General features: G+C 40.1%; 3 protein-coding genes across 5 annotated transcripts in view; 1 reads left to right on the forward strand and 2 right to left on the reverse strand.

Annotated features, from left to right (window-relative positions):
• The window catches only part of mcoln2 (mucolipin TRP cation channel 2), a 29,681-nt gene extending 24,295 nt beyond the window's left edge, over positions 1-5,386 (reverse strand). Inside the window, exons 1-2 of one of the 2 annotated variants that reach the window (XM_084066955.1) lie at positions 5,324-5,338; positions 21-95 (exon numbers count right to left, since the gene is read on the reverse strand). The gene's annotated coding sequence lies outside the window, so the exon portion shown is untranslated. Of the gene's footprint in view, positions 1-20; positions 96-5,323 lie in introns of both variants that reach the window. The other variant, XM_084066956.1, reaches the window with a different exon arrangement.
• Positions 4,747-13,213, forward strand: LOC311051452 (solute carrier family 2, facilitated glucose transporter member 9-like; the record flags this gene model as incomplete). The annotated part of the gene is made up of 11 exons (XM_084066021.1): positions 4,747-4,830; positions 6,286-6,387; positions 6,846-7,006; positions 7,527-7,651; positions 7,958-8,056; positions 8,350-8,436; positions 9,214-9,413; positions 10,053-10,163; positions 11,066-11,141; positions 11,502-11,629; positions 12,462-13,213. 11 exons carry the CDS (start codon positions 4,747-4,749, stop codon positions 12,654-12,656), a joined length of 1,368 nt encoding a protein of 455 aa, XP_083922147.1. The 3' UTR covers positions 12,657-13,213.
• A 158-nt stretch (positions 13,214-13,371) lies between these two features.
• Positions 13,372-24,923, reverse strand: LOC311052764 (chloride channel CLIC-like protein 1). Of its 2 annotated transcripts, XM_084067966.1 has the most exons (12): positions 24,724-24,923; positions 24,293-24,479; positions 23,198-23,305; positions 22,761-22,871; positions 22,429-22,650; positions 21,821-21,961; positions 21,171-21,270; positions 20,350-20,447; positions 19,243-19,389; positions 17,436-18,104; positions 16,182-16,229; positions 13,372-14,132 (listed from the first exon to the last, which is right to left on the reverse strand). In XM_084067966.1, exons 2-12 carry the CDS (start codon positions 24,443-24,445, stop codon positions 14,019-14,021), a joined length of 1,911 nt encoding a protein of 636 aa, XP_083924092.1. In that variant the 5' UTR covers positions 24,446-24,479; positions 24,724-24,923; the 3' UTR covers positions 13,372-14,018. The 2 variants fall into 2 exon arrangements, with proteins under 2 accessions (XP_083924092.1, XP_083924093.1); XM_084067967.1 differs by lacking the exon at positions 16,182-16,229 and having other exon boundaries at positions 13,377-14,132; positions 24,293-24,917.
• Positions 24,924-26,677: the final 1,754 nt, after the last annotated feature.

The raw sequence follows: 26,677 nt of genomic DNA on the forward strand, positions 1-26,677 counted from the left end.
GCATGCAACTCTTTCCATACCTGGAGCAACTGTTGAAGTTGAGGCAGCATAATCCTTAATGGGGTTTCTCAATGTAGCGTTGGAGCTGGGCGTTCCTGTTTTTGTCATAGATACTATTTGATGAATTGTCTTCTTTGTTGTCACAACATGCTAGCATTTCACATGTTGCTCCATAGACTAGTACTCTTCCATTCTCAGGTCTCAAGGCTCAAGGATAAACTGTTAATAATACTAATAAGTTGATCCCCAGAGGGGAATTCAGGTGTCATAGCAGCAAAGCAGTGAAACACATGGACAGGTGAGAGTCAAGGTCAAGAGCAAAAACTTAAATATAAAACAAAATAGTTAGACACTATTCCGCACAGTGTCTCTGAATGGCTTGATTTGAACATACATGCATAGTATGTCACCATTAATGAACACACTAGGACTATACAGTGCATATACTAGTGAATATATCAATGGATATACAGCTGTTACTGATATTTCTACTATTTTACATTATTTTATTAAATATTTGCTAGGTGTAGATCAGACTGAGTAGTGTTTAGCACTTACAGTAATATAATAATAATAGGTTAAGACTTTGACAGGGGCCATTTTCAAATTGCAGACTCCTGAAGGTGTTTCTTTAGGGCAGTTTTGAAAGTGAGTAGGGTTTTACACTCCTTTACTCCTTTTGGTAGGGCATTCCACATTTTTGTTGAATAGCATGAGAACGAGTTAATTCCCTTTGTTGAGCCAAATCTGGGTTGAACATGATCCGTGGAGCTGCCTCTGGTATGATCGTGGACTTCATTTACGTTTTGGAAGTATTTTGACAAATACACGGGGATCACAATGTTGTGGGTATCTTGTAGACCATGGCCCATTGTAAGTTGCTGTACTCTGTCCTCAACCCTAAGCCATCCAATCCTAGCAAAGTGTTAGATGGGTTTGGTGTTTGAGGCCAAGAAGTAGCTTACTAGTTTGTTTTGGGATTTTGAATCCTTGTTTTTAAGGCCTTGGTGGTGTTGTGATACCATGAGGAGCATGCATAATCGAAATGACCTTGTATGAGGGCCCCAGCGTGTTCTTTGGTTGACCTTTTTTATCACTTATTTTAGTTGTTTAGTTGTGTTGTGGGTAATGCCTGATTGAAGCAGTCCCACCTGGTGTGAATCCAAATTAGAAAGGCGCAATTTGTGGAAATTGCAAGTGTGGTTGCGTTGCACCAACATGAGTCGTGGGTTGCGGTCGCCAGGACCCGAGGAATATGGTGGAAGGGACATCGTCGGAGGCTGTGTGACGTGCGATTCAAGGTGCTGAGCGGATCCTGCGTTTGTGATATATGGCGTCTTGCTTTTAAGAAATAGGCTACTCCCACAAATTTCGTAAATTTTACTCCTGAGATCACTTGTATTTCATAAACAGTTACATTTTTTTTACTTCGGAAGCCTATAACGGACGAACGGTATCGAATATCAAAATCCCGCCTACATATGTTCACAGCATAGGTCCAGAGATCATGTGTACACATTTTTGTGAGATCTCGACAACATCTGTATAGGAGGAAAAGCAAAAAGTGTTCAAGAGTTATAGGCCGAAATGTAAAGTGGGCTGTTATATCGCCACCATGGTGGCCGACTGGTGTAATTATTGTTTTGTATGTTGGCCACTGGACTATAAACATCCCTTCCAAGTGCTGTAACTATAGCCCTTACAGTTTCCGAGAGACAAATACTTGAATGGGAGTCTTCGCATTTTCCCATTTTAAGTCAATGGGGAAAATATATTCACTAATAAATGAATAACAATTAAACTATAGGCCTACGACTAGCCATATGGTTAATCACATGACGCTCGTCTGTCATGATATGACAGTCATGTTTCAGGGCTAGGCCTAAAATGTATCTCTTAGCAAAAAACAAGCACACGATTCCCGTTGAAGCCGGTCGATTTGACATATGGCTGGAGTGTGTGCCGCAAAAAATGTGGGAGGAGTATTGTGGCAAAATAAAGTTTATCTATACGGAAGAATAAAGTTGCCCAAGTACTATATTGTACTAGTTGCCCTTTCGGGCTAGGCTGGTAACCCCCCCCCCCCTTCCGGATATCTCATTTGCATTTGATTTGATTTACGGAGGGGGGGTTTACCAGGCTACTTTCGGGCAACCACACTAACTAACCGGACTCTGAGCTGGGTGTGACCTGTTGTGCATCGGTGCGTCATCCCCACACTGGCATGTCAACATGTCCATCTGCTCTGACTTGTAACATCTTGCCCACTCTCTACAATAATGTGTTTGAACATCTACTTGTGTCCCTGTGCCACAGAGGTGGCCGGTAGCAATGTCTTGCTACAAGTTGACTTTCCTATAAATGATAAATGCTCTCTGAATAGCCCCGGCATGGTCAAATCAAATTTGCATGGAATACTGGGTCAACTCAACACTGGAGCAAACAATAAATCGCAGCATCCTTGACAGTACCTGTCAGCCAGCCTGGGTCTAATCTCTCAACAGATTCAGAATTCCAAGGGAAATATATTTTCTTTCTTTTTTTTTACAGATGGGTTCCCAGATTGCCCTGAGTCAGACAAGGGCCCATGAAACCTTCTTAACTTCACCTATAGATGGCTCCACTGCATCAACTGAATAATGAAAAATACACCAGTCAAACCCCATTGGCCCCTCATGGCAGTTGTTATCACCACTACTCCCACTACACCACTAATCCCACTAAGACTAAGGTGTGTGTGCGTGTGCGCGCGCGTGCGATTTGTTGATTAAATTCCGAAGCCTTCCGTTTTTAATTGGACTATTTTGAAAACAGTAAAAAGTTTTCCTGGAAATGTTATATCAAAAGTGTCATTTAATCAGGCATGCAAACAGCCCGAGGTGAAAAAGGTGACAACATGTTGTTTTCTTTCGGGTCAGGTGTCACACAATTGCCCTATTTGGGTTCAAAAAGGTGACTGTAGCTGAAAAGTGACACTTTTGCATGTCTGTTTAATGGATAAAAAATAAGTTATTCCAGAGTCCTGCTGACTCAGCCAGTTCACTGACCATGCTCTCTGTGAGTCATGAGGACTGGATCCAACTCCCAACACGTCTCCCATCTTTTTCCTGCGCTGTTTCCTGTCTCTCTACATTTTCATATCTAAACTAGAAAAAGTGCTCCTCGGAGCACAGTTCTCCGCCAGCTCAGATAGGTTATTGTGTCCTCCTGGTGGCACTATCAGGCCAATGTGAAAAGGGTGTTATTTCTTCCTAGGCCTTTCATAGAGGCATTTTGTTCCAAAAATGTGTTTTGCAAAAATGCACCTGCTGGTGGCGCTATAACAGGCCTATGTGAAAAGGGTGGCATTTCTTCCTCGGCCTAGTGAGATTTCGCGGATATCGCACAATGCGTTCATGATTCGGGGTGCAAAACATAGTCTCTGCCACACCTTCGGCCTGGCGGAGACAATGAAGAAAAACATGTCAAAACAATTCTGAAAAAAAGAAGAGAATGCCCTAATATTAGGCCGATTAACCTGTTTGAGAATTGAAACAAATAAACTTTCCATGGTACTGGCATAGAGATAAATTACTTGTCCATCACTGCGGAGGTCTGCGGTATGTCCGTACACTGACCAATGTGTCCATGGCAAAGACTTGGCCTTGTCCGTGTCGAATTTTAGATTTTATTTTTTACACACCATTATAATTAAATTCTTATTTTATTTTTGTATAGTTCTTATTTTGATCATAATACCCAATTACTGAATGTCAAGTCTCCAGGTTTTCTTGATTACTATGACACTAATACTAGTGGTTCTCAAATGTTTTGTTTGCAAGGATCCCCTTAACTCTGAGATTGTACAAATGGAACCAAATTTGGTTCCATTTGAACGCTCTCAGAGTTACAGACCTGTTATAGTCATTCAGGGCTAGCTCTTTATGTGTTTCTGGTAATATTATTGTCTGCTCATTTGTATGTCCATGGCAAAAATAGAAATTTGACAAAAATGTCCACCACAAGCCATCGAACAACATTCAAGTGGAGTTACAATTACTGTACATAATATACTTCAATTATCTCTGAGGAGATGTAATAGGTAGACCCATTGTCTGTAAAAGATATAAATGATAACATATAGGTCAAGATGTTTGAAAACCCTGACATTATCTTTAACCGCATGCCTTGGAATTACTGCGTGTCATCACGCTTGTGAGCTTCAGAACATGGGAAATAAGCTTCTGAACCATGAAGCATCACGACCCAGAGCATCAATGTACCTCTGCTGTAGAAGACTCCACCGTTTCCTTAGATCTGCTCAAAGGTTTCTCCACTTTTTCCCATTGAGATTTGAACACGGAATAAGACAAAGGTAGGATTTTGATTGTGAATTATCCTAAATTTATGACTATTCATTTTGTGTATTTTAAATGTACCAAATAGTAGCCTAATTTTTTTAATTACATACGTAATTGAGCATTTTTAACATCCATAGATGGAGTTATATGCCCAAGAGGCATGGTTATTTAAAATTATGGAAAATATTTTGAGCAACAAATAACCCTATAGCCCACTTTTGCACACTTAGCTTACTGCCTTAAAATAGAATTACCTCAATAGATGGCAACATCAATGAAGGTTATAAAGGAAAAAGGAATATTTCCCTACAGTCATATCTTAAATTATCACTAGTACATCAGATATAGGTTTCTGTGTGAGAAATGGCTGTTTCTCTTTCTCATTGCAGCACACTGAAAACTAAGGATGTCCGGACAAGAGGAGAGGCAGCTAACGGACAGCACAGACGACAGTCACATAACAGATGACTCCCTAGAAGAACCAGGAAAGGTTGATGGACCATCTCATATCACATCTCATGACTGAGTTGAAATTATAGCTATCTCTGCATTTGTTCAAATGTAACTAAGATTTCTGTTATTTATTTTCCAGTGCTTGTGCATGCCTTCTGATTTAGTTATCGTTCCCTGATTTTATACATTTCCGTCAGAAAGTTACATGGCTATGGCTATCCTGTGTATGGATTTGGACACAGTATCAGAAAGGCTGAAAAAGAAAAAAACATGAAAAGGGCGTCCAAGAGTGAATAAACTTGATGTCTATAACGATGGAATTAGCATTAGTAGCATAGGTTAGATATGTTAAACATCTACGCTTCCTCTGGACTAATTACAAAATAATTATTCTCCCAAGTTAAGGCTTGACCAAGTTCTAAAAGCTTTGGCAAAAGAATATTTGTTTTGTTGTTTTGGGGGGATATCTTTGAAAAGTAGCCTAATAGCATTTGGTCTTCTATTGTCAGCTCAGAAGGCTTTCTCCTCACCTTGGAGAACTTGAGAGTCTGCTGCAGTGGGAGATCCATCACTGGTCCTCTTCTTCAGAGGCACCGTGCTTCGCCCCAGCGTGCACACAGCGTACACCACTGGTCTCCCAGCGCCAATATCATTCAAACTCAGATAATAAATTCCATCCTGTTGAAAAGGTATGCAAACAGACCACAGGCTTTAGAGCTGGTGATAAAGCAAAGGCTGTTGAGCTCACATTTATGTGTTTAGCATAACTGAACTCTGGCAAACTTTAGGCATAATTATTTGGTTTGTCAAAATTCCAAAACTAATACTAAAGAAGCTATTAAAAAAAGAGACGTTCAAATAAAATGTGTATAAATCCAGTTAGTGGAAAAACTGTGGATTTCAGATTAGATTTTTCATGAAAATGCTAACGATATACACAATCCATAAGCAAGACCCCAGCTGGCCTGCAGGAAATCACTGTGATTGAACGTAATATGTGCACTGTAAGCAGCACTGAGTTGTAAACATTATGTTGTGTTTAGCTATGTAAAAAAAATGTTTTCAATTTTAACTGTAACATAGAATATTACAACAACCAAAAATAATATTATTATTATTATCCATTTTAGCAAGTATATATCAAGTGGTTGCAACAAGTTGGAAGATATCATTCAATCAGCCAGAGTCACATGTAGGCTATCACCTGCAAATGGAATGCGCTGTTAAGGTCACATCTGAAACATTTAAAATGGTCTACAGATACAGAAAATCAGTTCAACATGAACCAATGCTAATATCTCTGTCCAATTTCCTTGGCTTCTCTCGCATCTACAGTAGAGAGAGAGAGAGAGAGAGAGAGAGAGAGAGAGAGAGAGAGAGAGAGAGAGAGAGAGAGAGAGAGAGAGAGAGAGAGAGAGAGTGTGTGTGTGTGTGTGTAATGTGTGTGTCAAATCAGTGTATACGCAACCTAACATGTGTTTTGGTCCCACAGCAACGTCTCACACTGTGTCTAGTGAGTGCAGCGTTCTTCAGTGCTCTGGGCTCATCTTTTCTATATGGATACAATCTCTCTGTGGTCAACGGTGCTGCTCCTGTGAGTCAACCATTAAATAATCCCCCTATCAGTTTTGAACGATAAGTAAACCCCACAAGGATTAATATTCTATAAATTCTGAGGGGCACATGCAAATAAAGCCATCAGACTCACCCCCATAATAAAGTACAACCAAACATTTTTAAACTTTAAAGTTTTAAAATATAGACATCTGGCCATCAGAGGGGAGGTGTTCACAAAAGCAATCAGTCTGAATGGTCTTTGATGCTTCATATTTGCCTGAAGATCACATAATCTATAATGGTTACTATGCTTATAAGGTATTGTAGGCTACTATGCAATGTATGCATGATGAAAGGTAAATATTGTAGACAGATATTGTAAACTCTCAGCTCCTATATAGGTAACAGCAGAGACTTGGTAAACTGGAGCATGTAAAATGGATAATGAATGGATCCCTCATACCCCCCTCTCGCTCCCCCTCTGTCTCTCTCTAGTTTGTTATGGAGTTCTGTAACAGGACATGGGAGGAGAGATATGGAGTATCCATTGGAGAAGAAACAAGTACTTTCATTTGGTCCATCACTGTCGCAATATTTTCTATCGGCGGTATATGTGGAGCAATTCTTGCCACAGTACTTGTCAAGTACTTTGGGAGGTATGGTAACCCCTTAAGCCTATTTTATACTTCATTGTGCGACGGTGTCATGCAAAAATAGTGAAAATAGCCTATATCTACAAGCTCACAACGTGTCACTTTTTGAAACGTATTTGGTCCTGTCTGATCAGTAAAATTAGTCAAAAAGGGCAAAGGTCTGGCGGTAATAACGGTAATCCAGCCTAGGGCACCTAGGCTGGATTACCAGCCTAGGTGCCCAGACGGTTACGCCAACCGATGGGGGGGTGACATGCAACAAAGGTCGTCGGTATCGGTACCGACGACCTTTGCTGCGTGTCACCCCCCCATCTCTCTCCCGATTTCCTGTCAGCCTACTTTCCTATCAATAAAGGCAGAAAAGCCCCCAAAAAGTTACATAATCTGCCATATTTCGGGAATGGAGAGATATGTTGGTGCTGGTAAGGTTTGCGCTCCCAGGTGCATTTGTAATGTAACGTTTTGTCACATACAAGAAATTGTAGGTTAAATAAGATGACAATAACTTTCCGCTTCCCATTAGGAAAGGCACCTTGCTCTTGAATAACAGCTTCGCACTGACTGGCTGTCTGATGATGTCGCTGGGGGAGAAGGCAGACTCATTTGAGATGCTTATCTTTGGGCGTATCATCATTGGAGTGAACGCTGGTGAGTGCCTTAAAATAGATTTTGTATCTCAGTGGGATTTAACCTGTATAAATAAAGGTTAAAAAATAATAATCATCATCATCAGTTACCAGGTCAAACCATTTTTGCAACCAATTTCTAAGAAGCAACATATTTATTGTAAAATTGTTCCGATTGTCCCAAGAGGTGGCTTCATTAGCAAATTATAGGACAAGCTTCTTAGAATCCCAAACTGTTATATGATGTTTCTTCAATAATCACAACCAAAAAGATTATGTATACATTTATGCCTTTGTCATTTCTAAGCATGACTGATTTTGTTTCTAGGTATTTCTCTTAATTCCGTGTCCATGTACCTGGCAGAGATTTCCCCAGTCCACATTAGAGGAGCAATTTGCCAGCTGAACGCTATCTTGTGTAACTCTGGTATACTGCTTGGGCAGATGTTGGGGCTCCCTGAGCTATTTGGTCAGGTCAGTGTCGTGAGAGGGAATCATGAGTCTTGAGATTGGTACATTTTCACAGGTTGGCAAATTGTTTGCTTTGTTGTCAACCTTTGAGGCATACATCATGTAAAAACGCACAATGAATCAAAGTAAATTAGTTCAAAATAAATACAAATTTAAAAGTTGCGTTACTGTATGTTTTTTTTCATACTTGTCTAATGCAATAGGAATCCAGGTGGAACTACCTGTTTGCTTTTATTGCACTTCCTTCAGTGCTACAGCTGTGTGTGCTTCCACATCTGCCAGAGAGCCCACGCTACCTGCTGATAGAGAAGAACGATGAAGTTGGTGCAGAAAGAGGTATGTAAAAAATAATGAAAAAATAATAAAAAAATGATATATATATATATATATATATATATATATATATATATATATATATATATATATATATATATATATATATATATATATATATATATATACACACACACACACACACACACACACACACACACACACACACACACACACACGTATATGTATATATATAGTATATACGTGTATATAAATATGATAAAAAAGATAAGCAATAGCACATCTACTTCTCTAATACACTGTTTACACGCAGCATTAAAATGTGTCTTAAGTAATCAGTTAGCCATCCGATTGTGCCTAACCACATAAAAATCCAAGTATAAACGTAGTATACATTATTAACGAGTACACATCATAAATTAAAATCTGATTGCTCAACGTCTAATGCATCTTCGGTGTGTTTGCACATAGATGTTTATGTGATCAGACACAGATAGATATTGGATTACTAAAGACGCATTGTAATGCTAAGTGTAAACAAGGTAGGTCTATAAGACATGCATGTATATTACATAGTAATGAGTATGTCTGTACACATCCTAAACAGGGTCCTAAACACAGCATTGTCAGTAAACAATATTTCTTAGTTTAAATAGTGACTTCAAACTGAATCATTCATTATTTATTATTTCGTAATAGGGATAGAAAGACCTTATTATAGAATCACGATTTTACAATAAAAAGTCAATGCCCGCACGCACACACTCACCATCAGCAGCCATCACTAAAAGTTTGACATTGTGATGTTTTCTGTGCCAGCATTCAGGAGGTTCCTGGGCAAGCAGGACGTGTCCCAGGAGATGGAGGAGGTGTGGGCAGAGTGCCGGTCCCAGAACAACACGCGGGCCATCTCTGCTCTGGGTCTGATCAGGAACCCAGCGGTCCGCTGGCAGATCATCACTGTCGTCGTCACCATGGCCTGCTACCAGCTCTGTGGTTTCAATGCTGTACGTCAGTTCTAAAACTTTTTCGTGCCAAGGACCACCAAATTGATATGTATTTGGCAGAGGACCCCCCCCCCCTCCGAAAATTGCCAGGGACGCCCAGAAGAGAAGATTTGTGTAAAAAGAAGGGAAAAAATCTAAATTATTCAAAATGTCCCAATACTTTCAAGATAAAAAAAGAAAAGTTAAAAAATAGCAGATGTACAATCTCGCAGTGAGCTTGTAGATCTGCTATTTTTCAATAGCAGATGTACAAGCTTGCAGTGAGCTTGTAGATCTGCTATTATTCAATAGCCAACGTATAAATGGATAAAATAACACATTTTGCTTGGGACCCCCTTTTGCTTGGGACCCCACTTTGAGAACCACTGCTATATCTGATACTAAAGTTTTTCTTCAGAAGAGACGATATTGTAACATACAAATAATACTTTATGACATGATACCATAAGTTTAGACAAGAAGATAGAATGCAATGTCACAATGGATGTTTATCGAGGGCATGTGTCACTTCCTGCATAAAAAACACCACAATATAACCAATCACGTGACATCACAACAGCATAACCCAGCAGCATGTTTCACATCATTATATGTTTTCTATCTCCTAATGTCATGCCACGTTTTTTTGTTGTCGTTCATGGTTTATAACAGCTGTTTTATTACACCGACGTGATCTTCGATGAGGCAGGTATTAAGGATGATATAATCCCATACATCACGCTCACCTTAGGAGGCACTGAAGTTCTTGTTTCCATATTCACAGTGAGTAACGATTTCATAAAACACTTTGAGCTACATTCTGTGTGTGCAAGGTACCAATACAATATGTTCCCTCTTTTTCAAAGCTTATGTTAATTGTACTTAGTTCATTACAAACTTTTTAATCTAAATGATTTTCTAGTAAATACTATCAGACCTGACAGCTAGGTCTTTTCACATAAAATTAAGATTGGCTGAGCCACAAAGCGATTGCAACTTTAGCAATGAGGCTGTGCGTGCGTGCATGCGTGCGTGTACAGTACTTGAGTAAATGTACTTAGTTACTTTACACCACTGCCTTATAGTGTGACCATTGACAATAGATTCAGTTTTCTTGAACAGAGCAATACGGTATTATTTAGCATATTGGTTTCCTGACATCAACACTATATTCTTGTGCGAGGCCACCTGAGAACGATTTTGAACGTCTGTGTATTCCAATGCAAGGTCACCACAGACTCTGTTTTTAAACATTTGCATTTGACACCATATTCATATTTTATAATGCGTTTGCTTCCTCCAGGGAATTGCAATTGAACGCTATGGAAGAAGACGTCTATTCATCTTTGGTTATGTTGGAATGGCTGTAAGCCTCTCTTTTCTAACATTGTTCCTCAATATCCAAGTAAGCTCATTTATGGCTACACCATACAGCACTACATAAAAATGACTCTCCCTGTCCCAGTAAAAACTAAAACGTAAAAACTGCTAAAAATTTCATTAGAAAAGTCTGTGGCTGCTCTCTAATTGCCCAATTAAGTTTTTCGATGGCATATTATTTCAAAATGACTTAAGAAAATGTATTACTTTCCCTTGCATGCAGTATATACATTTCAGTGAAATAAGGGTCTCCCAAAGTTTGCCTTATGACTTACATCAAATCATTTTTTCATTGTTTCCAACAGCACAGAGCGCCATGGATTCCCTACCTCAGTTTTGTCTCCATTCTGGCTGTTATAGCTTCCTTCTGTCTCGGCCCAGGTAATGATAATCATCCTCATCCTTGCTGTCTTTATATGGATATAATGCTAAATTAATATTCTTACATTACATCACCCACTATTCTATTAGAGTTCATAAGAACAGATGAGTTGTGGACAGGGCCAGTGGAATATAATTCCATATGCTAACAGTAGTCTGTAGTAGATGATTGGTAATGTACAAGTGTCTTATTCTTTCAGTCTTTTGTCTATAATGTTATGGGCCTCTATGACTTAATGTGAATTTGTACTTCCATGTACTGTTATTCTCATGTCTTACAAAATAAAGTACATCAATCAATCAGTTTTTCTATCCAGCCAGTCTACACTATTGTCGCACATTTTTACTTTTCTCTTCCAGCTGGGGCTTCTTTCATTTTAACTGGTGAGCTGTTTGAACAATCCTACCGACCTGCTGCCTTCATGATTGGTGGAACTGTGTCGTGGATGTGCAACTTCACTGTGGGCCAAGTGTTTCCTTTCATTCAGGTGTGTATATACACGTCTCATCCGTTTTTACGTCTGGAGACTCCTGTCCAGGACGCACCTTCTGTGGTGGAACCCTAACCCTAACCCTAACCCTTTACGTAAGTAAAAATATCGATACTGCAATATAGAAGTACTCTGTTACAAGTAAGAGTCCGGAATTCAAAATGTACTTGAGTAAAAGTACAAAACTATTGGTATCAAAATGTACTTAAAGTACCAAAAGTAAAAGTACTCATTGGGCAGAATGTCCTATTTCATGTTTTCAAATGTATAAAAAATATTTTGAAAATAGCAGATCTACAAGCTCACAATGTATTGCATCGCAACACATTGTGAGCTTGTAGATTTTCAGATTGTCGAAATGTATATAGGGCTTAAGGGCTGAAGTGATGTTTTGTGATAATCAAAATCTACAAGTAACTTAAGTTTTCAAATAATGTAGTGGAGTAAAAGTACAATATTTGGATCCGAGATGTAGTGGAGTAGAAGTAAAAGTATTGGAAATACTCAAGTAAAGTACAAATACCTCAACATTTTACTTTCCACCACTGCACGCCTTCTCTCGGTCTCTCTTTCTCTCATGAATGTTCATCAATCAATGTGACTGTTAACATGACCATGGCTTTAAGTGGATTAACATTTTGAAGATAGAAATGTGCAGTTTCAATGTGAAGGATAAAAATAATCTATTGTCAGTTGCAAACATCAGAAATTACAGTATAGGACAGCAAATTGTATGTTATTGTTTTTTTTTTAACTTCAATGTGAGTTTTGGTTTCTATCCATCTGAACTACCTGACCAATGCATAATTTCATGATGTCATGTGTATAGGAAGTATTGCAGACCTACGTATTCCTGGTGTTCGTTGGCGTGAGCTCGCTGTGTGCGGTCTACATATTCATTGTCCTCCCGGAGACCAAGAACAAGACCTTCAGGGAAGTCAGCCGCAGCTTTGCCGTCATGAACAAGGTCTCCATCCCAGAGATCCAGAAGGACTACATCCCAATCCATAGGCATGACATCTAAAGGTTTAATAAGACCAGATATTCTCAACCCAGCCCACTGGTGGGCCATGAGGAAATTGCAAGTGGGCCCCCTAATAATTGTCAAAACACAAAAATATAATGATTATATAACATTAATATATTTTAAAAAATAATGTACATTTGTTTTTTCTTCTGAAAATCCAGGAAAAAAAATCTTGATGATACCAATAATTAGGAACTAACTGTACTATGTATAAGTATACTATGTTAGTTCCATTTATCCAAGTCGGAACACAATGAATTGCTTGACCATAAAAATAAACAGGCTCTTAAAATGCACACGGCCGATCCATCTGACCACTTAACACGGCAGCCTAGAGTGGTCAGATGGGTGGGCTGGGGACACTTTGGAGATTTTCAAGTGGGCCCTGATCCAAAAAAGGTTGAGAACTACAGCATTTTAGACTTTGTTGCAAGCACCTTGCAACAAAGTGTGAAACCCATGTGTGAAACCCAAGTGTGAAACCCACAGGTCCATTTGGTTCCATCTGTACACTCAAGAGTTAAATTAACTCAGAATTGTAATGTGTGTAATCTATTGGTAAAAGGGTAGCAGTCATGTTATGCATGGTATATTTCTATGTATGAATCTGTACGTTTTCAGCTAGACATTAAATATACTTTGAAAATCACATTACAACTGTGTTTTATTCAACTTACAACTGCTTTCCATAAAAAAAGTTATTTCCCCTGTACTTATTTTGAAACAATCCGAGTTACAGTAGAAATACTTATTAACAGTTTATGTAAATACCATCTTACACAGACACACATTAGAATGTATGATATACGTGTCTCATAATTCAACCCGTCCCCTGTAATAAAAAACAATTATGTGAAGCCATGGAAAAATAAAAAGCATTTGTCCCTTTGAAAAAAACACACAAATATCCTTGTACTGTAAAAACCCACAAATGGATAAGTCTAAAATTATACAACACATTCATGATTAAGAAAGCATCCCCCCAATGCACTGAAAATCATAATCATGGGATTCCTGAGAAGGCAGTGTCTGTTACCCTGAATTCACACCATGATGGTAGTATATTAAACTTCTGCGTTCGGAGAATGCAGCGTGGTTCCATGCATGCATTGTCTCAAGGCGAGGAGCGACCTCGCTACGGCAGGAGGCGAAGACAGCAAAAAAGTGGTGCAAAACGTTGAGGAAAGTTCTACTTTTTCGCTGAGGTTTTATTTGTGGAGAGCCAAAGCGTCAATCAACCAGAAGCTCGCTGTGGTCTGGACTAGGCGCACACACAAAGGTGATGTAGATGTTTCATGGGTTTTGTACACACCCATTTAGCAGGAAAACCACCATCGCTGTGTTAGTATGAATTTGGCGTTATGTCACCGGGTCAGTCTCTTGAACAGGAGGACAAGAAAAACTGGATAGATCTTCTACAGCTCTACACATATCTAATGACGCATTCCTCTCTTCAGACGAGGCTTCCAGAACCTGCAACGAGAATTTGGTGCACAATAACATAAGAGGGAACACTTCTTCAGGAATTACATGGCATTGTAGCAGCCATTTACATAATAATTATAAACAATTTGATATTTGTCATATATACGTATGTTATTTTTTAATGTGACCCTCTTAATCACGTAATAAACAGATAAGCTATGATGAAATCATGTATTGATGAAAATCTTACTAGGCTACATTGTGTCAGGAATTTTGCATATGATTGGCTGGTTATCAGATTCACTGAATTCATTGCTTGAGTTATTAATATATAATTATAATATTATATACACACAAACATAATTACAGTGACATGTCACACTGGTTAATAACAAAAACAGACCTATACTGTAATTCACTTTGGTTGAAAATGGCAATACGTTAATATGTGGTGGCAACTCAAAATGAAAGCCATGCCTCAATACTACTGTGGGTACTGGGTACATTTACATGCACGTCATAATCAGCAGTTTTTTGTTAATTGATTTCACCATGCAGGCATTAGGCTACGTTATGAACAGGATATTTTTGGTTAAAATATATAATATAATATATATTTGTTTGTTATATTCTGATAGTAATCATTGATATAGTATTGGTTCAGTAACCGGTCTCCTTATTTCTCCAACTCTTCAGTAAGCAGAAATCTTTTTTTCAGGCAGGTTACAAATCTCATCCAATCAGGAGAGAGAACCCAGCAAAGCGCATGTATTCCAGTTCCAATTTTGTCTGTTTATTTCTTTCATCACTTCCAATTTCACTTTTCTCTCTCCTGATTCGGATGAAATTGATATCCTGGCCTGAAAATATAAATTTCTGTTTATTAAGACCGGGAAAGCATCAGTGTCATTTTAAGCTTTCTTTGGCTAAAAAGAAAAATAGCAAATATACAGTACAAGCTCATAGCCGTGCTATGAGCTTGTAGATCTGCTATTTTTTTTTTTTATCGAGAACATTTTTGCAAATCTTTGTATATATATTTCTTTAAAGCGAATATTTGTAACTCAAATCTTTGCTTCTGGGGGGGTCCCTCGAACAAAATATTTTGAGAAGGGGGGGTTCGTGGCCAAATACATATCATTTTGGGTGGTCCTTGACATGAAAAAGTTGGGAGCACCACTGATATAACAACCCCCCCCCCAGTTACAAATGTTCCCTTTAAAAAACATATATTCAAAGATGTGCACAAATGTTCACGATAAAAAAGAAATTGGCAGATCTACAACCTCATAGCGCTGCACTCGGTGCTTGTATATCTGCTATTTTTAGCGGTGCCAACCGCTCTACACTTATGACGTATGAGCGTCCGTATGTTATGTCCGTCCGCCCGTTTAGAGCACGGGATTTGAAACAGCTATAACTCCAGTTTGCAGCATGCCACCAAGTCCAAATTTGGTATGTGCACTTAGACCACCAATAGGGACGAGCATGAATTGCTGCAGCCCCGCCCCCTCTGTCTTCCCATTGGCTGGCCTTTCAACAGCCATAACTCAAGTTCGCAGCATGCTACGGAGTACACATTTTGTACATGGACTAAAACCACCAATAGGGACGAACTGTAATTACTTAAGCCACGCCCCCTCTGTCTGCCCATTGGCTGGGTTTTAAACAGCCATCATTCCAGTTTGCAGCATGCTACCAAGTACAAATTTGGTAAGTGGACTCAGACCACCAATAGGGACGAACTGAAATGAGTTAAGCCCCGCCCCAAAGGCACCGCTTCCTTCACACAGGGTGTGATTTTTGAATAACTAAAGAAATCTAAAATGACACATGCGTTCCGGATTGAATGGGTTAAAGAGCTGGAGAGACAGGGCCTGCTAGTGAACAAAAACTATAGCAATGGTTGCTTTGCGAACATAGAGCTATTTTTTTCTTTTAACAAAGAAATATCATTTACTGCACCTCACATTATAATAGTGTACATGTTAACATACCCACATTTTCTGCAAGCATGTCAAGGGCACATGCATTAGGATCAAAACTAAATTTGGAGATGTTAAGAATGGGTAAAAAAAATACAATAATTTTATTTACCAATTTACGCAGCATCTGAATCATCGTCCCATTAATACACCTACAGTGCTAAAGCATTCGAGCAAACAAAAGGATATCTTGAATGTTCATCACAGTTCAAAGAACAGTTAACCAGTCAGAATTAGTTCCTATCAATTCGTAATTAGTATGGCACTATTAAGGTTTTGTCAAGCACCGTTTTGCGTCAAGTTGGTTGGAGTGCATTTTAAACCCATTAAGACCGGGAAAGCGCGCGCGTGTGTGTATGCATGCATGCATGCATGCATGCATGCATGTATGTATGTATGTATGTATGTATGTATGTATACAGACAGAAAGGTAGCACATTGTTTGGCTATTCAAAAATAGCAGATATACAAGCTCATAGCGCGTCACTTCGTACTGCGTTATGAGCTTGTAGATCTGATGTTTTTGAAAGATCTTAAAAATTGGCACAAAATATTTTTAGATGCGGGTCTACGGCCCTATAGATATGATTTTGGGGGTCCTGGACATGAAAAAGTTTCAGAACCACTGATTTATAGCAACATTAGTTTTTCAGAAAACTTTAGAAGACATTTTTAGAATCAGGTTTTCAGGTCTTAATGGGTTAAAGAGGTATTATCTCATACAGGGATGTATACATTCAGTTATTTGTCCTCACTGGGACTGACAGATTCATGCTATTGAAAATTCCTTCTTTATTCATACCGGTGGTCCTGCATGTTTAGTGTAGGGGTGCAACAGTTAATTGAACTCATCAATTTAATCGATTATAAACAAATCAAACAAACGATCAATAATCGATAATTTGTTAAAATAATCAATTTACCATTTAACAACAAATGTCAAAAACGTTCAAAAACGTTCAAAATTATGAAGAGCCGATCTACACAGTTGTGCATTTAGTATAAAATAGGGCTTATGTGGTTAATCAATTTGTTGATGTATAAAAAATTTAAGGTGTACATTTATAAAAAACCTTCTCGATTAATCGAAAAAGTAATCAATAGAATAATTGCTAAGTAAATAATCAATAGCTGCAGCCCTAGTTTAGTCCATTGTATACAGCTTTTTTTTCTTCAAGGAAGCCAATGGATTCCATTCATTTCAGTATGGTATGAAAATCAACGTACACTCTATTCCAACTTTTAACAAGGTTGGCAGTAATGTCAAATATGATGGGCTAAACATGCCAGACCACCGGAATGGTCCTTAAAGACAGAATAGTTTTGGGGTATGCATGTTTTCATAAGTTCACTTTTTAAATCCTACCTGAGCATCATTCCCTTGTGAGGGCAGACTTCCAGTTGGCTGCTCATCCTGTTTGCTGGTTGGCCGAGATGTGGGTGCCACAATATCCCCAGCAGGTTTCCCCTGGGAAGGCTTTGCCTTCCCAACTGATGACTTAGTAGTTTTAACTTGAGATGATTTGGAAATTGACACCACTGGTTTATCTTTAGCAGGTGAAGACTTGACTTTAGCTTCAGGCTGCTTCACTCGCAGGTTACCCATTACATTGCTAATGCGATCTACTGGCACCTCCTCATCAGTTTCCTCCTGATCGGAGTCTTCCTCTATTTGAGAGTCAGTGAATGGAGAACCTCTCTCCGGCTGCTCTGCATCAGAAGAGCTCTGCCCCGCATCCATCTCGTCCATTCTGAAGGGCCGGTCAGCCCTGTGCAGAGTCTCCACCTCCCTGGCAGGCTCCTCCCTCCCTCTATTGAGCCTTCTCTGGCGAACATCGTCCCTGCCCTGTCTGCTGTGGTTGGCGCGGGGTCTTGGGCTGCGCTGAGTGACGTCCTCGACTGCTAGCCTCTCGTGTTGTCCATCCCTCAGTTGGCGGGCCGGGTTCGGTCCCACAGGGGGGTCCCTTCGACGTCGGCGCAGTGGTGCGGTGATACCGTATTTGAAGGCTCCCTGGACAACGGCATACAGAAGCACCTACAACGCAAAACTATAGAGTTAACTCACCCACAGCAATTTATGTAATGTTTACAAAGATGCTAAGAGGGACACCCCATCATGTTGGGAGGATTTAAAAGAAATGTAAATTGATTGTGATGTATTCTCGCTCAATATCTAGTTTCACCCCTTAAAGCCCTGACACAATGAAGGTGTAATTTAAGTCTTTGCATTGAGCCTCATCATTACACGTCATTACACGTACTCCTACGGGCTGAAGCGGCACCTGTCAACAGGGAGTGTTGGGCGGGGCTCCTCACTGGCAGGTGAGCCAGTAGGGTACACCAGCAGTGCCAACACACACAAATGTGTGCGGGGAGGAATTATTTGACTAAATTGGGGAGAAAAAGGGGATACAAAGCAAAAATAATAATATAAACAGTCCGCTGTAGCACTTGTCTCGTACGTGTGTCATTGCATATAACAGGCTTTTAACCTCATCACACCGACCCAACTTTAACAAGGTACATACCAAGTAAAAGTACAAATAAAATCTGCACACTGGTTCTCAGCTCCACTTACTTATTTCTGTTCTCAAAGTTTCGATCTTACTACTGTCGTGTTATCGGGTCCTGGATGTGTTTATAAAACATGTATTAGGAAGTCTAAAGTAATATTATCATTTATCATTGGTTAATAACATTGTGGGAATTTTCAGGCGAGGCTGTAACCTTTTGGAGACAAGAGGATGAGAAAGCAGTCACTAACAATCAGGCAGCAGACCCCCTTGATTTGAATACAGATGCATGTCTCTGCTATTGAGTTAATCAAGTCACAGCCTGATAAGATCCTGGCCTTTGTCCTCGAACAGGAGTTCCCAGGTCTTGGTGTGAACTGCAACAACAATCTTATTTTATTTGTACTTTTACTGTTGATCGTCGTTTGTCAAGCACCTGGATGAGAGATTGGATCGCACGCACTCACTATCTCCTTTGATACATGAACATAGCAAAACACACAAACGCAAGCACACAACCACACACACGCACGCTGGAGTTTGCACTGTGCTCCGCCGATCCATTCACTCTCTTCTCTTTCAATGGTCTGTGTCGAGCGTCCTGTGTGTGTGTGTATCTTTGGTGGTCCATTTAAATGGCGTTTCATGAAGGTTCCTTACCACGATGGCGATTACAATAGTGAGGAAAACAGGAATCTGCAGGGTCACAGGCAGGTCTTTGAGGAGCGCTACGAGGAACTCACTGATCCCCTGGCCAATATGCTTCAGAGGCTCTGTGATGAAGGTGGTGAAGGTGACCGTGATGGCCTATACAAGAGACAAAAACATTCATAAAGCAACTGCCCCCCCCTTCATTACACAATGGCCTTGAATTGGGCATTTATTCCAAAATATATGTCCAGTGTTTCCCTTTCACACAACAGATCCTTTCTAATAGCAAGTTTGGTTTAGGCAAGGAAGAGATGCAAGGAAGAGATATTAACTTGACAGATTTGTAAATTAAAATGCTTTCATATGCAGTCTCCAATAGATCCACACATGCACAACGACCTGCTATAAGATCTGAGTAAATAAAGATCAATCAACTCATAATTTAATTTGTGGTGGCTCACCCATAAATAAGGCTAAGTTCTGATTTTCGATACTAATAAACCAGCCATATTAATAAACTGTTCCAACTTCTTTGACCACTTCTTTTTAGACATAGCGATTTTCAGTATGCCTCTTCCAATCTAACCTGGTGGTATATTTTTTACCGCTGACAGTGAAGTTCATCAGACACTAAATTGTGTAGTTAAGAGCATTGCCCTTACTTTTGACCAATCAATGAATCTACTTAAAAAAATAAACATGTTTATTATATTTCTAAAATACAAGCACATAAGTTTTGTTGGCTCTAAAATCATCCCTTGTAGTCCCTCAGTGCCGTGACTTTTGGATCCCGTATCCCGGATAGTGTAAAGTTTAGATCGCATCCCATTGCCCGAGGAGATGGTCAGCTGCAGTATCCAATAACTAAACAGATTAAAATGAATAGGTCACATGATCAGAAAAACCTTCCACAAAGGATTCATTTTAGTGCCCACGCTCTGAGCTCCTAGGGTAGGCTTCCTCTGTCCTTGGCTCATGTAAATCCCATGATATAAACGTTAGCAGGTATCTGCCCTACACTGCCAATAGGTAACTGTTCTACATCGCCTATAGAGATGCCAGTAAGTATCTGCCCTACATCACCTAGAGATTCAAAGACATGTGTAGCTACTGTACCTTGATTGGTGAAACCAACAGGATTGGGTTGACCATGAGATGCTCATAGTATTTCTTACAGGGGTCATCTTGAAGAGTCCACGTACTTCTGAACCACTCTGCAGTCAAAACAATTATGGATAATCAATACCAACCAAATATGTATGCAATTGTTGGAATCAATAAATAATTGAGTAATTTAAAGCTACAATGTTCTCTCCTGTTGACACCCAAGATTCAAACCCTGGTCTCCCATGTGGGAGACAGACAGGCAGGGCTACTTATCAAGGTAGCTGCATACTCCAACCTGTGACATGAGGGCTCTATTCATTTATTTTATTTCCATTAGTCAGTTTATGCATATTATACAGCTTTCGAAATATATCAGATAATTTCTGTATTCCAATTAAGTTGTTTCTTGGCTTGTCATTTTGAGTACGGTAGTACTAAATCAAAAAGCAAACGGTGGTGTAGTGGTTAAGTACCTGCCCACCACCAATGCGGAGTCTAGGGGTTCGAATCCACCACAGTGCATCCAGCTGTGTCGAGCGACTACACGAAGACAATTAGCAAATGTTCGGGGGAGGGAAGGCAGGCGAGGAGGCTAATATTTGTCACTGGACGACGTGCTCCTACGCCCGGGCTGGGGTGGCGCCTGTCAGCGGGAGTGTAGGGTGGGAGGAGTGGGATGGAGGTGCTGTGTCCTCACTGGCAGATAACCCAGTAGGATACATTAGCAGTAACAACACACAGTGTGTGTGGGGAGGAATATTTGGCATAACGACTAAATTGGGGAGAAAATACAAATGTAAAAAAAGAACAAAATAAATCAATCAGCATACCCTTCAGGCTGTCGCTCCAGTCAATCTTCTTCATCCCAGTGCATTTGCCATTGACACTGTCCATTTTCACCATGTTGTTTTGGTGCTCAGCAAAAGCAATCTGACAGTAAGACAATAGCATTAGAATGGGTATGGCAATAGCAACTAGCACTTGCTTCCCTAACACAGGCCCAACTACTATATTATTGTTGTTGGGCAGAAACCCCGTACTCCATATTTATATGCATGTTATTTCATGAATTATTGCCTTACTTCCTCGTATAAGAGTGTCATGCAAAAGTAGCAAAAACAGCTGAACTACAAGCTCACAACGGATCGCCTTTTTGGAAAGATCTTGAAAGTTAAATTGAAAATGGTAAGTATGTCTGTGGGTTTTATAAATATTGAACCAATGAAAAGTGTTAACAAGTGCTTGTGATTAAATAATAATTGGATCCATTGGAACACAGGTTATTTTTTTCCATTATCTGTAAAGTAACGGTTTTGGACATACAAGGACAGTGATATGTTAACACTACTGCACTTCATAGTGTACATCAAATTAAAGCTGCAATCTGTAACTTTCATGTCCTACGTTCTAGTAAGAACACTTATTAGACATGAATTCTAGCCTCATTAGGTCTTAAAGACCTCAATTCAAGTATGTTTACCTTGTAGAGGTAGAACCAGTTCCAGATGATGCTGATGAAGAAGCAGAGAGCAAACATTCTCTGGAACTGGACAAACCAGGAGATCACCGCCCACCACTGAGTGACAATGATGGCCACTATGACCATCACTAACAAGGACACCTGGGGAAGGGGAGGAGAGGACTTTATTAACCCATTAAGACCTGAGGCCGAACAGTTTTCTGAAAAACGTATGTTGCTATATCAGTGGTTTTCAAACTTTTTCATGTCAAGGACCCCCAAAATTATATGCATTTGACCATGGACCACCCATCTCAAAATATTTTGTTCCAGGGACCCCCACCTCAAAGAATTTGACCCCCAGAAGCAAAAATTTGAGTTAAAAATGTTCGCCTTAAAATATACATATTCAAAAGGTTTTCACAAATTTCACGATTTTTCAAAAATAGCAGATCTACAAGCTCGCAGTGCTGTGAGCTTGTATATCTACTATTTTTTAATAGCCAACGCTAAAATCTAAAATGACACAGATGCTTTCCCGGTTTTAATGGGTTAAATTCCAAAAGCTAAAACAAAAATTACAAGCACAAACAAAAACATGATTCAGACACGGCATAAGGCAAGGTTACCTTTAAAACGGTGTCAATTTCCACACCAAAGGTGTCCTCAAAGTGCCACCTCCAGGCTTCGTAGTCATGGGGTTTGAGTTCAACCAATATCTGGCTGACCGCATCATCCAGCGCCCCTGTTCTCCAGCTCTCCTCGCCCTCTAGAAGCTTCCGAATCTCTGCCACGGCCTGCGGGGACAGTTTCACTTTGGCATCATAGAAGATGTCCTGAGGGTCACTGGGCTGAGGGGGAACAGGGGATAGATTGTCTAAGTGAATATTATTTTCCATGATACATGAAATGAAATTGATTACATCATAGATTGCAGTTCATGAGGGAAATCAAAACACACCACGCCAACTCTGTCTATTTCCTTCAGGAGCTTGGTGAGAAATCGTTTGAACACCGGCGTGCATGTGGGCTGTTCCAGAACAAATGCAATCCTCTTTCTCTGATCTTCAACCTGAAGGAGAGCAGATATTTTTGAAAGAGAATAGATTACATTCAATATAAATGATACATAAATGATACTAAGTGAGAGCAGAGTTAGAGGTCTCCTCCTTAAGTGAGGGACGTATTGTGGCATTTCAGGATTATGATTACAATTGCATTGCCACTATCATTATCAAAATAAAATATGAAGAGGAATATTTTTGATATAGTAGGTGGGTACTAGATGGTAGTAAATAGTACACCATATTGATCAGTATGCATATCCATAAAACTCCCGAAAGCCCAATGCTTTAGGTTCAAACTTAAAGGGAAGATCAGTTTGTAAAAGTCACTAACTTGTCTTTGCAACACTTCCACTTTCTGGTTACAAACTTTCAGCTCAGCGTCATTGGAGTCCTGGATGTGTTCTCTTCTTTTTGTTGGCACACTCGGATAGTGTGTTGGCTGCAAAGCAAACATAATGATGTTGTGTTAGTTAGTAGATTACATGTTATCACTATGGTAGGAGGTTCCTGCAGAGCTGGAGACTGCACTGGTACTGCCTAGCACCGCGTTTATATGAATTTATAGCCTTTGGTTCCTACCTTTTCTGGATCAGGGCCCATCCATCTGACCACTTGTTAAGTGGTCAGAAAACCGATTTTTCAAGGTTTAACATGATTTTTTTTTTGTACATATATTTTTAAATAATGTTATATTAATAAAATCTTAGTGTTTTTCAAATTATTTGGGGGCCCACCAATGGGTCCCGGCCCACAGGTTGAGAATGACTGGCTTACTGACCCTAACGGTTAGGGTCAGTGCTGATGCGTGTAGGGTTGGGGCCTAACCCTAGCCCTGCCCCAGCCCCCAGAAATCAAACCCAGATATCCATTAGTATAGTTAACCAGAAGAGTGACTAATAGTTGGCATCAGAGAACTATGGGCAGTTGAGCACCTCAATGTTATATTGGCTGTTTTTCCTAAATGTTAAAAAATAAATAAATGTATGCTTTGGAAAATGTTCTGAATAGGTAGAAATAAGGTATTCCGGGTACTGCAGAATTCAGCTTTCAGCATTTTACATACAAGTAAAAGTAGCAATACCACAGTGTAGATACTATACTCTGTTACAAGTAAAGGGCCTGTGTTCAAAATGTTACTTGAGTAAAAGTACAAAAGTATTGGCATCTAAAATGTTTGAAAATAGCAGATCTACAAGCTCACAACGCGGTAGATCGTGTATAAAGTAGGGCTAAAGTAAAGTGCTTAATGTATGTTTTTATAATAATGTATATCTGCAAAGAAAGTAGTAACTAAAGTTTTCAAATAGTTGCAGTGAAGTAAAAGTACAATATTTGCCTCTGAGATGTAGTGGAGTAGAAGTAAAAGTATTGAAATGTTTATACAGTTTATGCACAGTATCAAACCTGTCAAAGTGCATCTCCTCACCTCTGGTAGTTTCTTCATGGTCTTGGTGCTGGTATCATAGTTGAGCATGTCATATGGGTCGATCCAGTCGTCTTGGTGTTGTCCCATCACAGCATGCAGTGACATGAAGCTGCATACCAGCACAGTGAGCTGGATGCTGGCACCCGTTGACATTTTACAAGCTAGCCAGCTAGTCAGCTAGCAGTGGCTATGTGGTTTGTAAACAACAGCACACCCGGTCAGATATTATTAACGCTAAGGAATTGTGGCTCATAAATACAAGTTCAGTTATTCCACAGAAATGCTGAAGCGTGTATTCTTAAGTACATAGATAGATAGATATACGCCCTTTGTCTATGTGTTAAGTAGGTTCTGACACCAAAACAAGGCTCACGTTAGCTGCTTGTCACACAATGTCGATTAAAGTCAAAGTCTGCTTTCTTTCCCAATACCTCTGCGTTGAGAAGATGGAGTGTAAAACTTGAAATAGTCCTCATGGACAAAATGTCCCAACGCTTCTGTACAAAGCAACGAGGCAACCTTTCTGTTTCGCTTTCATGCCCATTAACCTCGTATCCAGTCTTTCCACCTCACATGCATATATTGTATACATGGATGTGATCTTTGCACAGCTGTGTTCCGTGAGCAGAAATAACGGAGCAGAAATAAGACTTCCGGTTGACGATCTCTTCAGAATAAGAGTACCCTCTAGAGTAAAAAGAAACAATTGAAAACCATTGAAAAACGGTTCATTTGCACATTAAAACTATAAATTAAGCATTTAAACGAAGCTAGAAAACACATATTATGTATATTTGTAATAAAAAAGTTTTTAACTGTTTTAATAATAATTTGCACGTTCACTCTTCCAACGTGCTTCCGCTCTCCTAAAAAGGCGTCCACCTACGTCACGCAGATACGGGAAGTAAACCGAAGATGGCATGTCTTGTTATTTCCGTCTTAGGTTTGTGTATGCATCAAGCAGCAACACTGGAGGAAACTAAAGATGCCGCGTTTGTCCCTTCAGGATAAGGCCTGTGCATTAGGGCAACTGGAAGCTGGTGTTCCAGCATATAGAGTGGCAGCATTATTTGGTGTCAGCCCTGGTACCATTTCCAAACTTAGGACCAAGTTCCGTGAGACTGGTGAAGTCAAAGACAGACCGCGAAGTGGCCGTCCCAGGGAGACAACACCCCAAGAAGACCGGTTCCTCACCCTTGCTTCACTGAGGAACCGTAGGCTTAATTCCAGAGAATTACAGGAACGATTTGCTCAACGGTACCACAGACACATCTCTGACCAGACGATAAGGAACAGACTGCACAGAGCCAGTCTTCATGCTTATAAGACTGTGCGGAAGCCTGCAATGACTGCCCATCACCGTCAGGCCCGTTTGCGCTGGTGTCGACAGCATCGACAGTGGAACTTGACAATGTGGGGCAACGTCATGTTCAGTGATGAATCGAGGTTCTGTCTGCGGGCTGGATGGCAGGATGAAAGTGTGGAGACGCCGACGGCATGGAGGACGTTATACAGATTGCTGCACGGATCATGTGACATCTTGCCATGGGGGCAGTGTCATGGTGTGGGGCGGTATCTCTCTCACAGGCAAGACGGAACTTGTGATCATTAAAGGCAATCTCCATGCAGTAAGATATCGAGATGAGATTCTGAAGCCAGTGGCGATCCCATATCTCCAGAACCTGGGACCTAACGCCATCCTCCAGGATGACAACGCTCGCCCCCATAGAGCCAGGGTCATCACAGAGTACCTCCAGAATTTGGGAGTGGAAAGGATGGAATTGCCTGCCGTGAGTCCAGACCTCAACCCAATTGAACACTTGTGGGATCCGTTTGGGCGTGCGGTACGTGCTAGAGTGACCAACAGAACCACGATGGCTGACTTGCAACAAATCCTGATTGAGGAATGGGATGCCATCCCACAGCAAAATGTGGCTAGGTTGGTGACCAGCATGAGGAGGAGGTGCCAAGCTGTTGTGACTGCGTATGGATCTTCCACACGCTACTGAGGTCCCTAACACTGAGTGTAAAATTCATAAAGTGTAAAAATGGCCAATGTGTCTTTTCCTTATTACTGTGGGAGTGCAATCATCCAATCCATCAAGTAACACAAAACAAGGGCGAATACTAACAGAACAATATTGCAGGGGATTTTGCCAACGCTACTCACACGTTTAGCTGTCTTTCTCATTCCACGAATACCCGATCCTTACAAGCGGTGTACCTCGTTGTAAAGGTGACTAATTAATCAACGATAAAAATACATTAAATACAATACCAATTGGTATTATTAAAGGGGAGAAATAATCGACCGAAGTTAAGTTTTTGAACTTTTTGTGGGCAGTTTAGATATAAATATTCCCCATACAGTATTTGTTAATATTT

This window comes from Gymnoscopelus microlampas, assembly GCF_963454915.1.
Source record: "Gymnoscopelus microlampas genome assembly, chromosome: 9".
In the NCBI taxonomy this organism is placed as follows: domain Eukaryota; kingdom Metazoa; phylum Chordata; class Actinopteri; order Myctophiformes; family Myctophidae; genus Gymnoscopelus; species Gymnoscopelus microlampas.

Coding starts and splice junctions, on each gene's coding strand:
- LOC311052764 (XM_084067966.1), bottom strand. CDS start 24,445: ATGTCAACGGGTGCCAGCATCCAGCTCACTGTGCTGGTATGCAGCTTC. Junction 18,105..19,242: donor CTATTGTAATCGCCATCGTG/GTAAGGAACCTT, acceptor TTTGCGTTGTAG/GTGCTTCTGTATGCCGTTGT. Junction 14,133..16,181: donor TTCAGATGCTGCGTAAATTG/GTAAATAAAATT, acceptor TTCTCGTTGCAG/GTTCTGGAAGCCTCGTCTGA.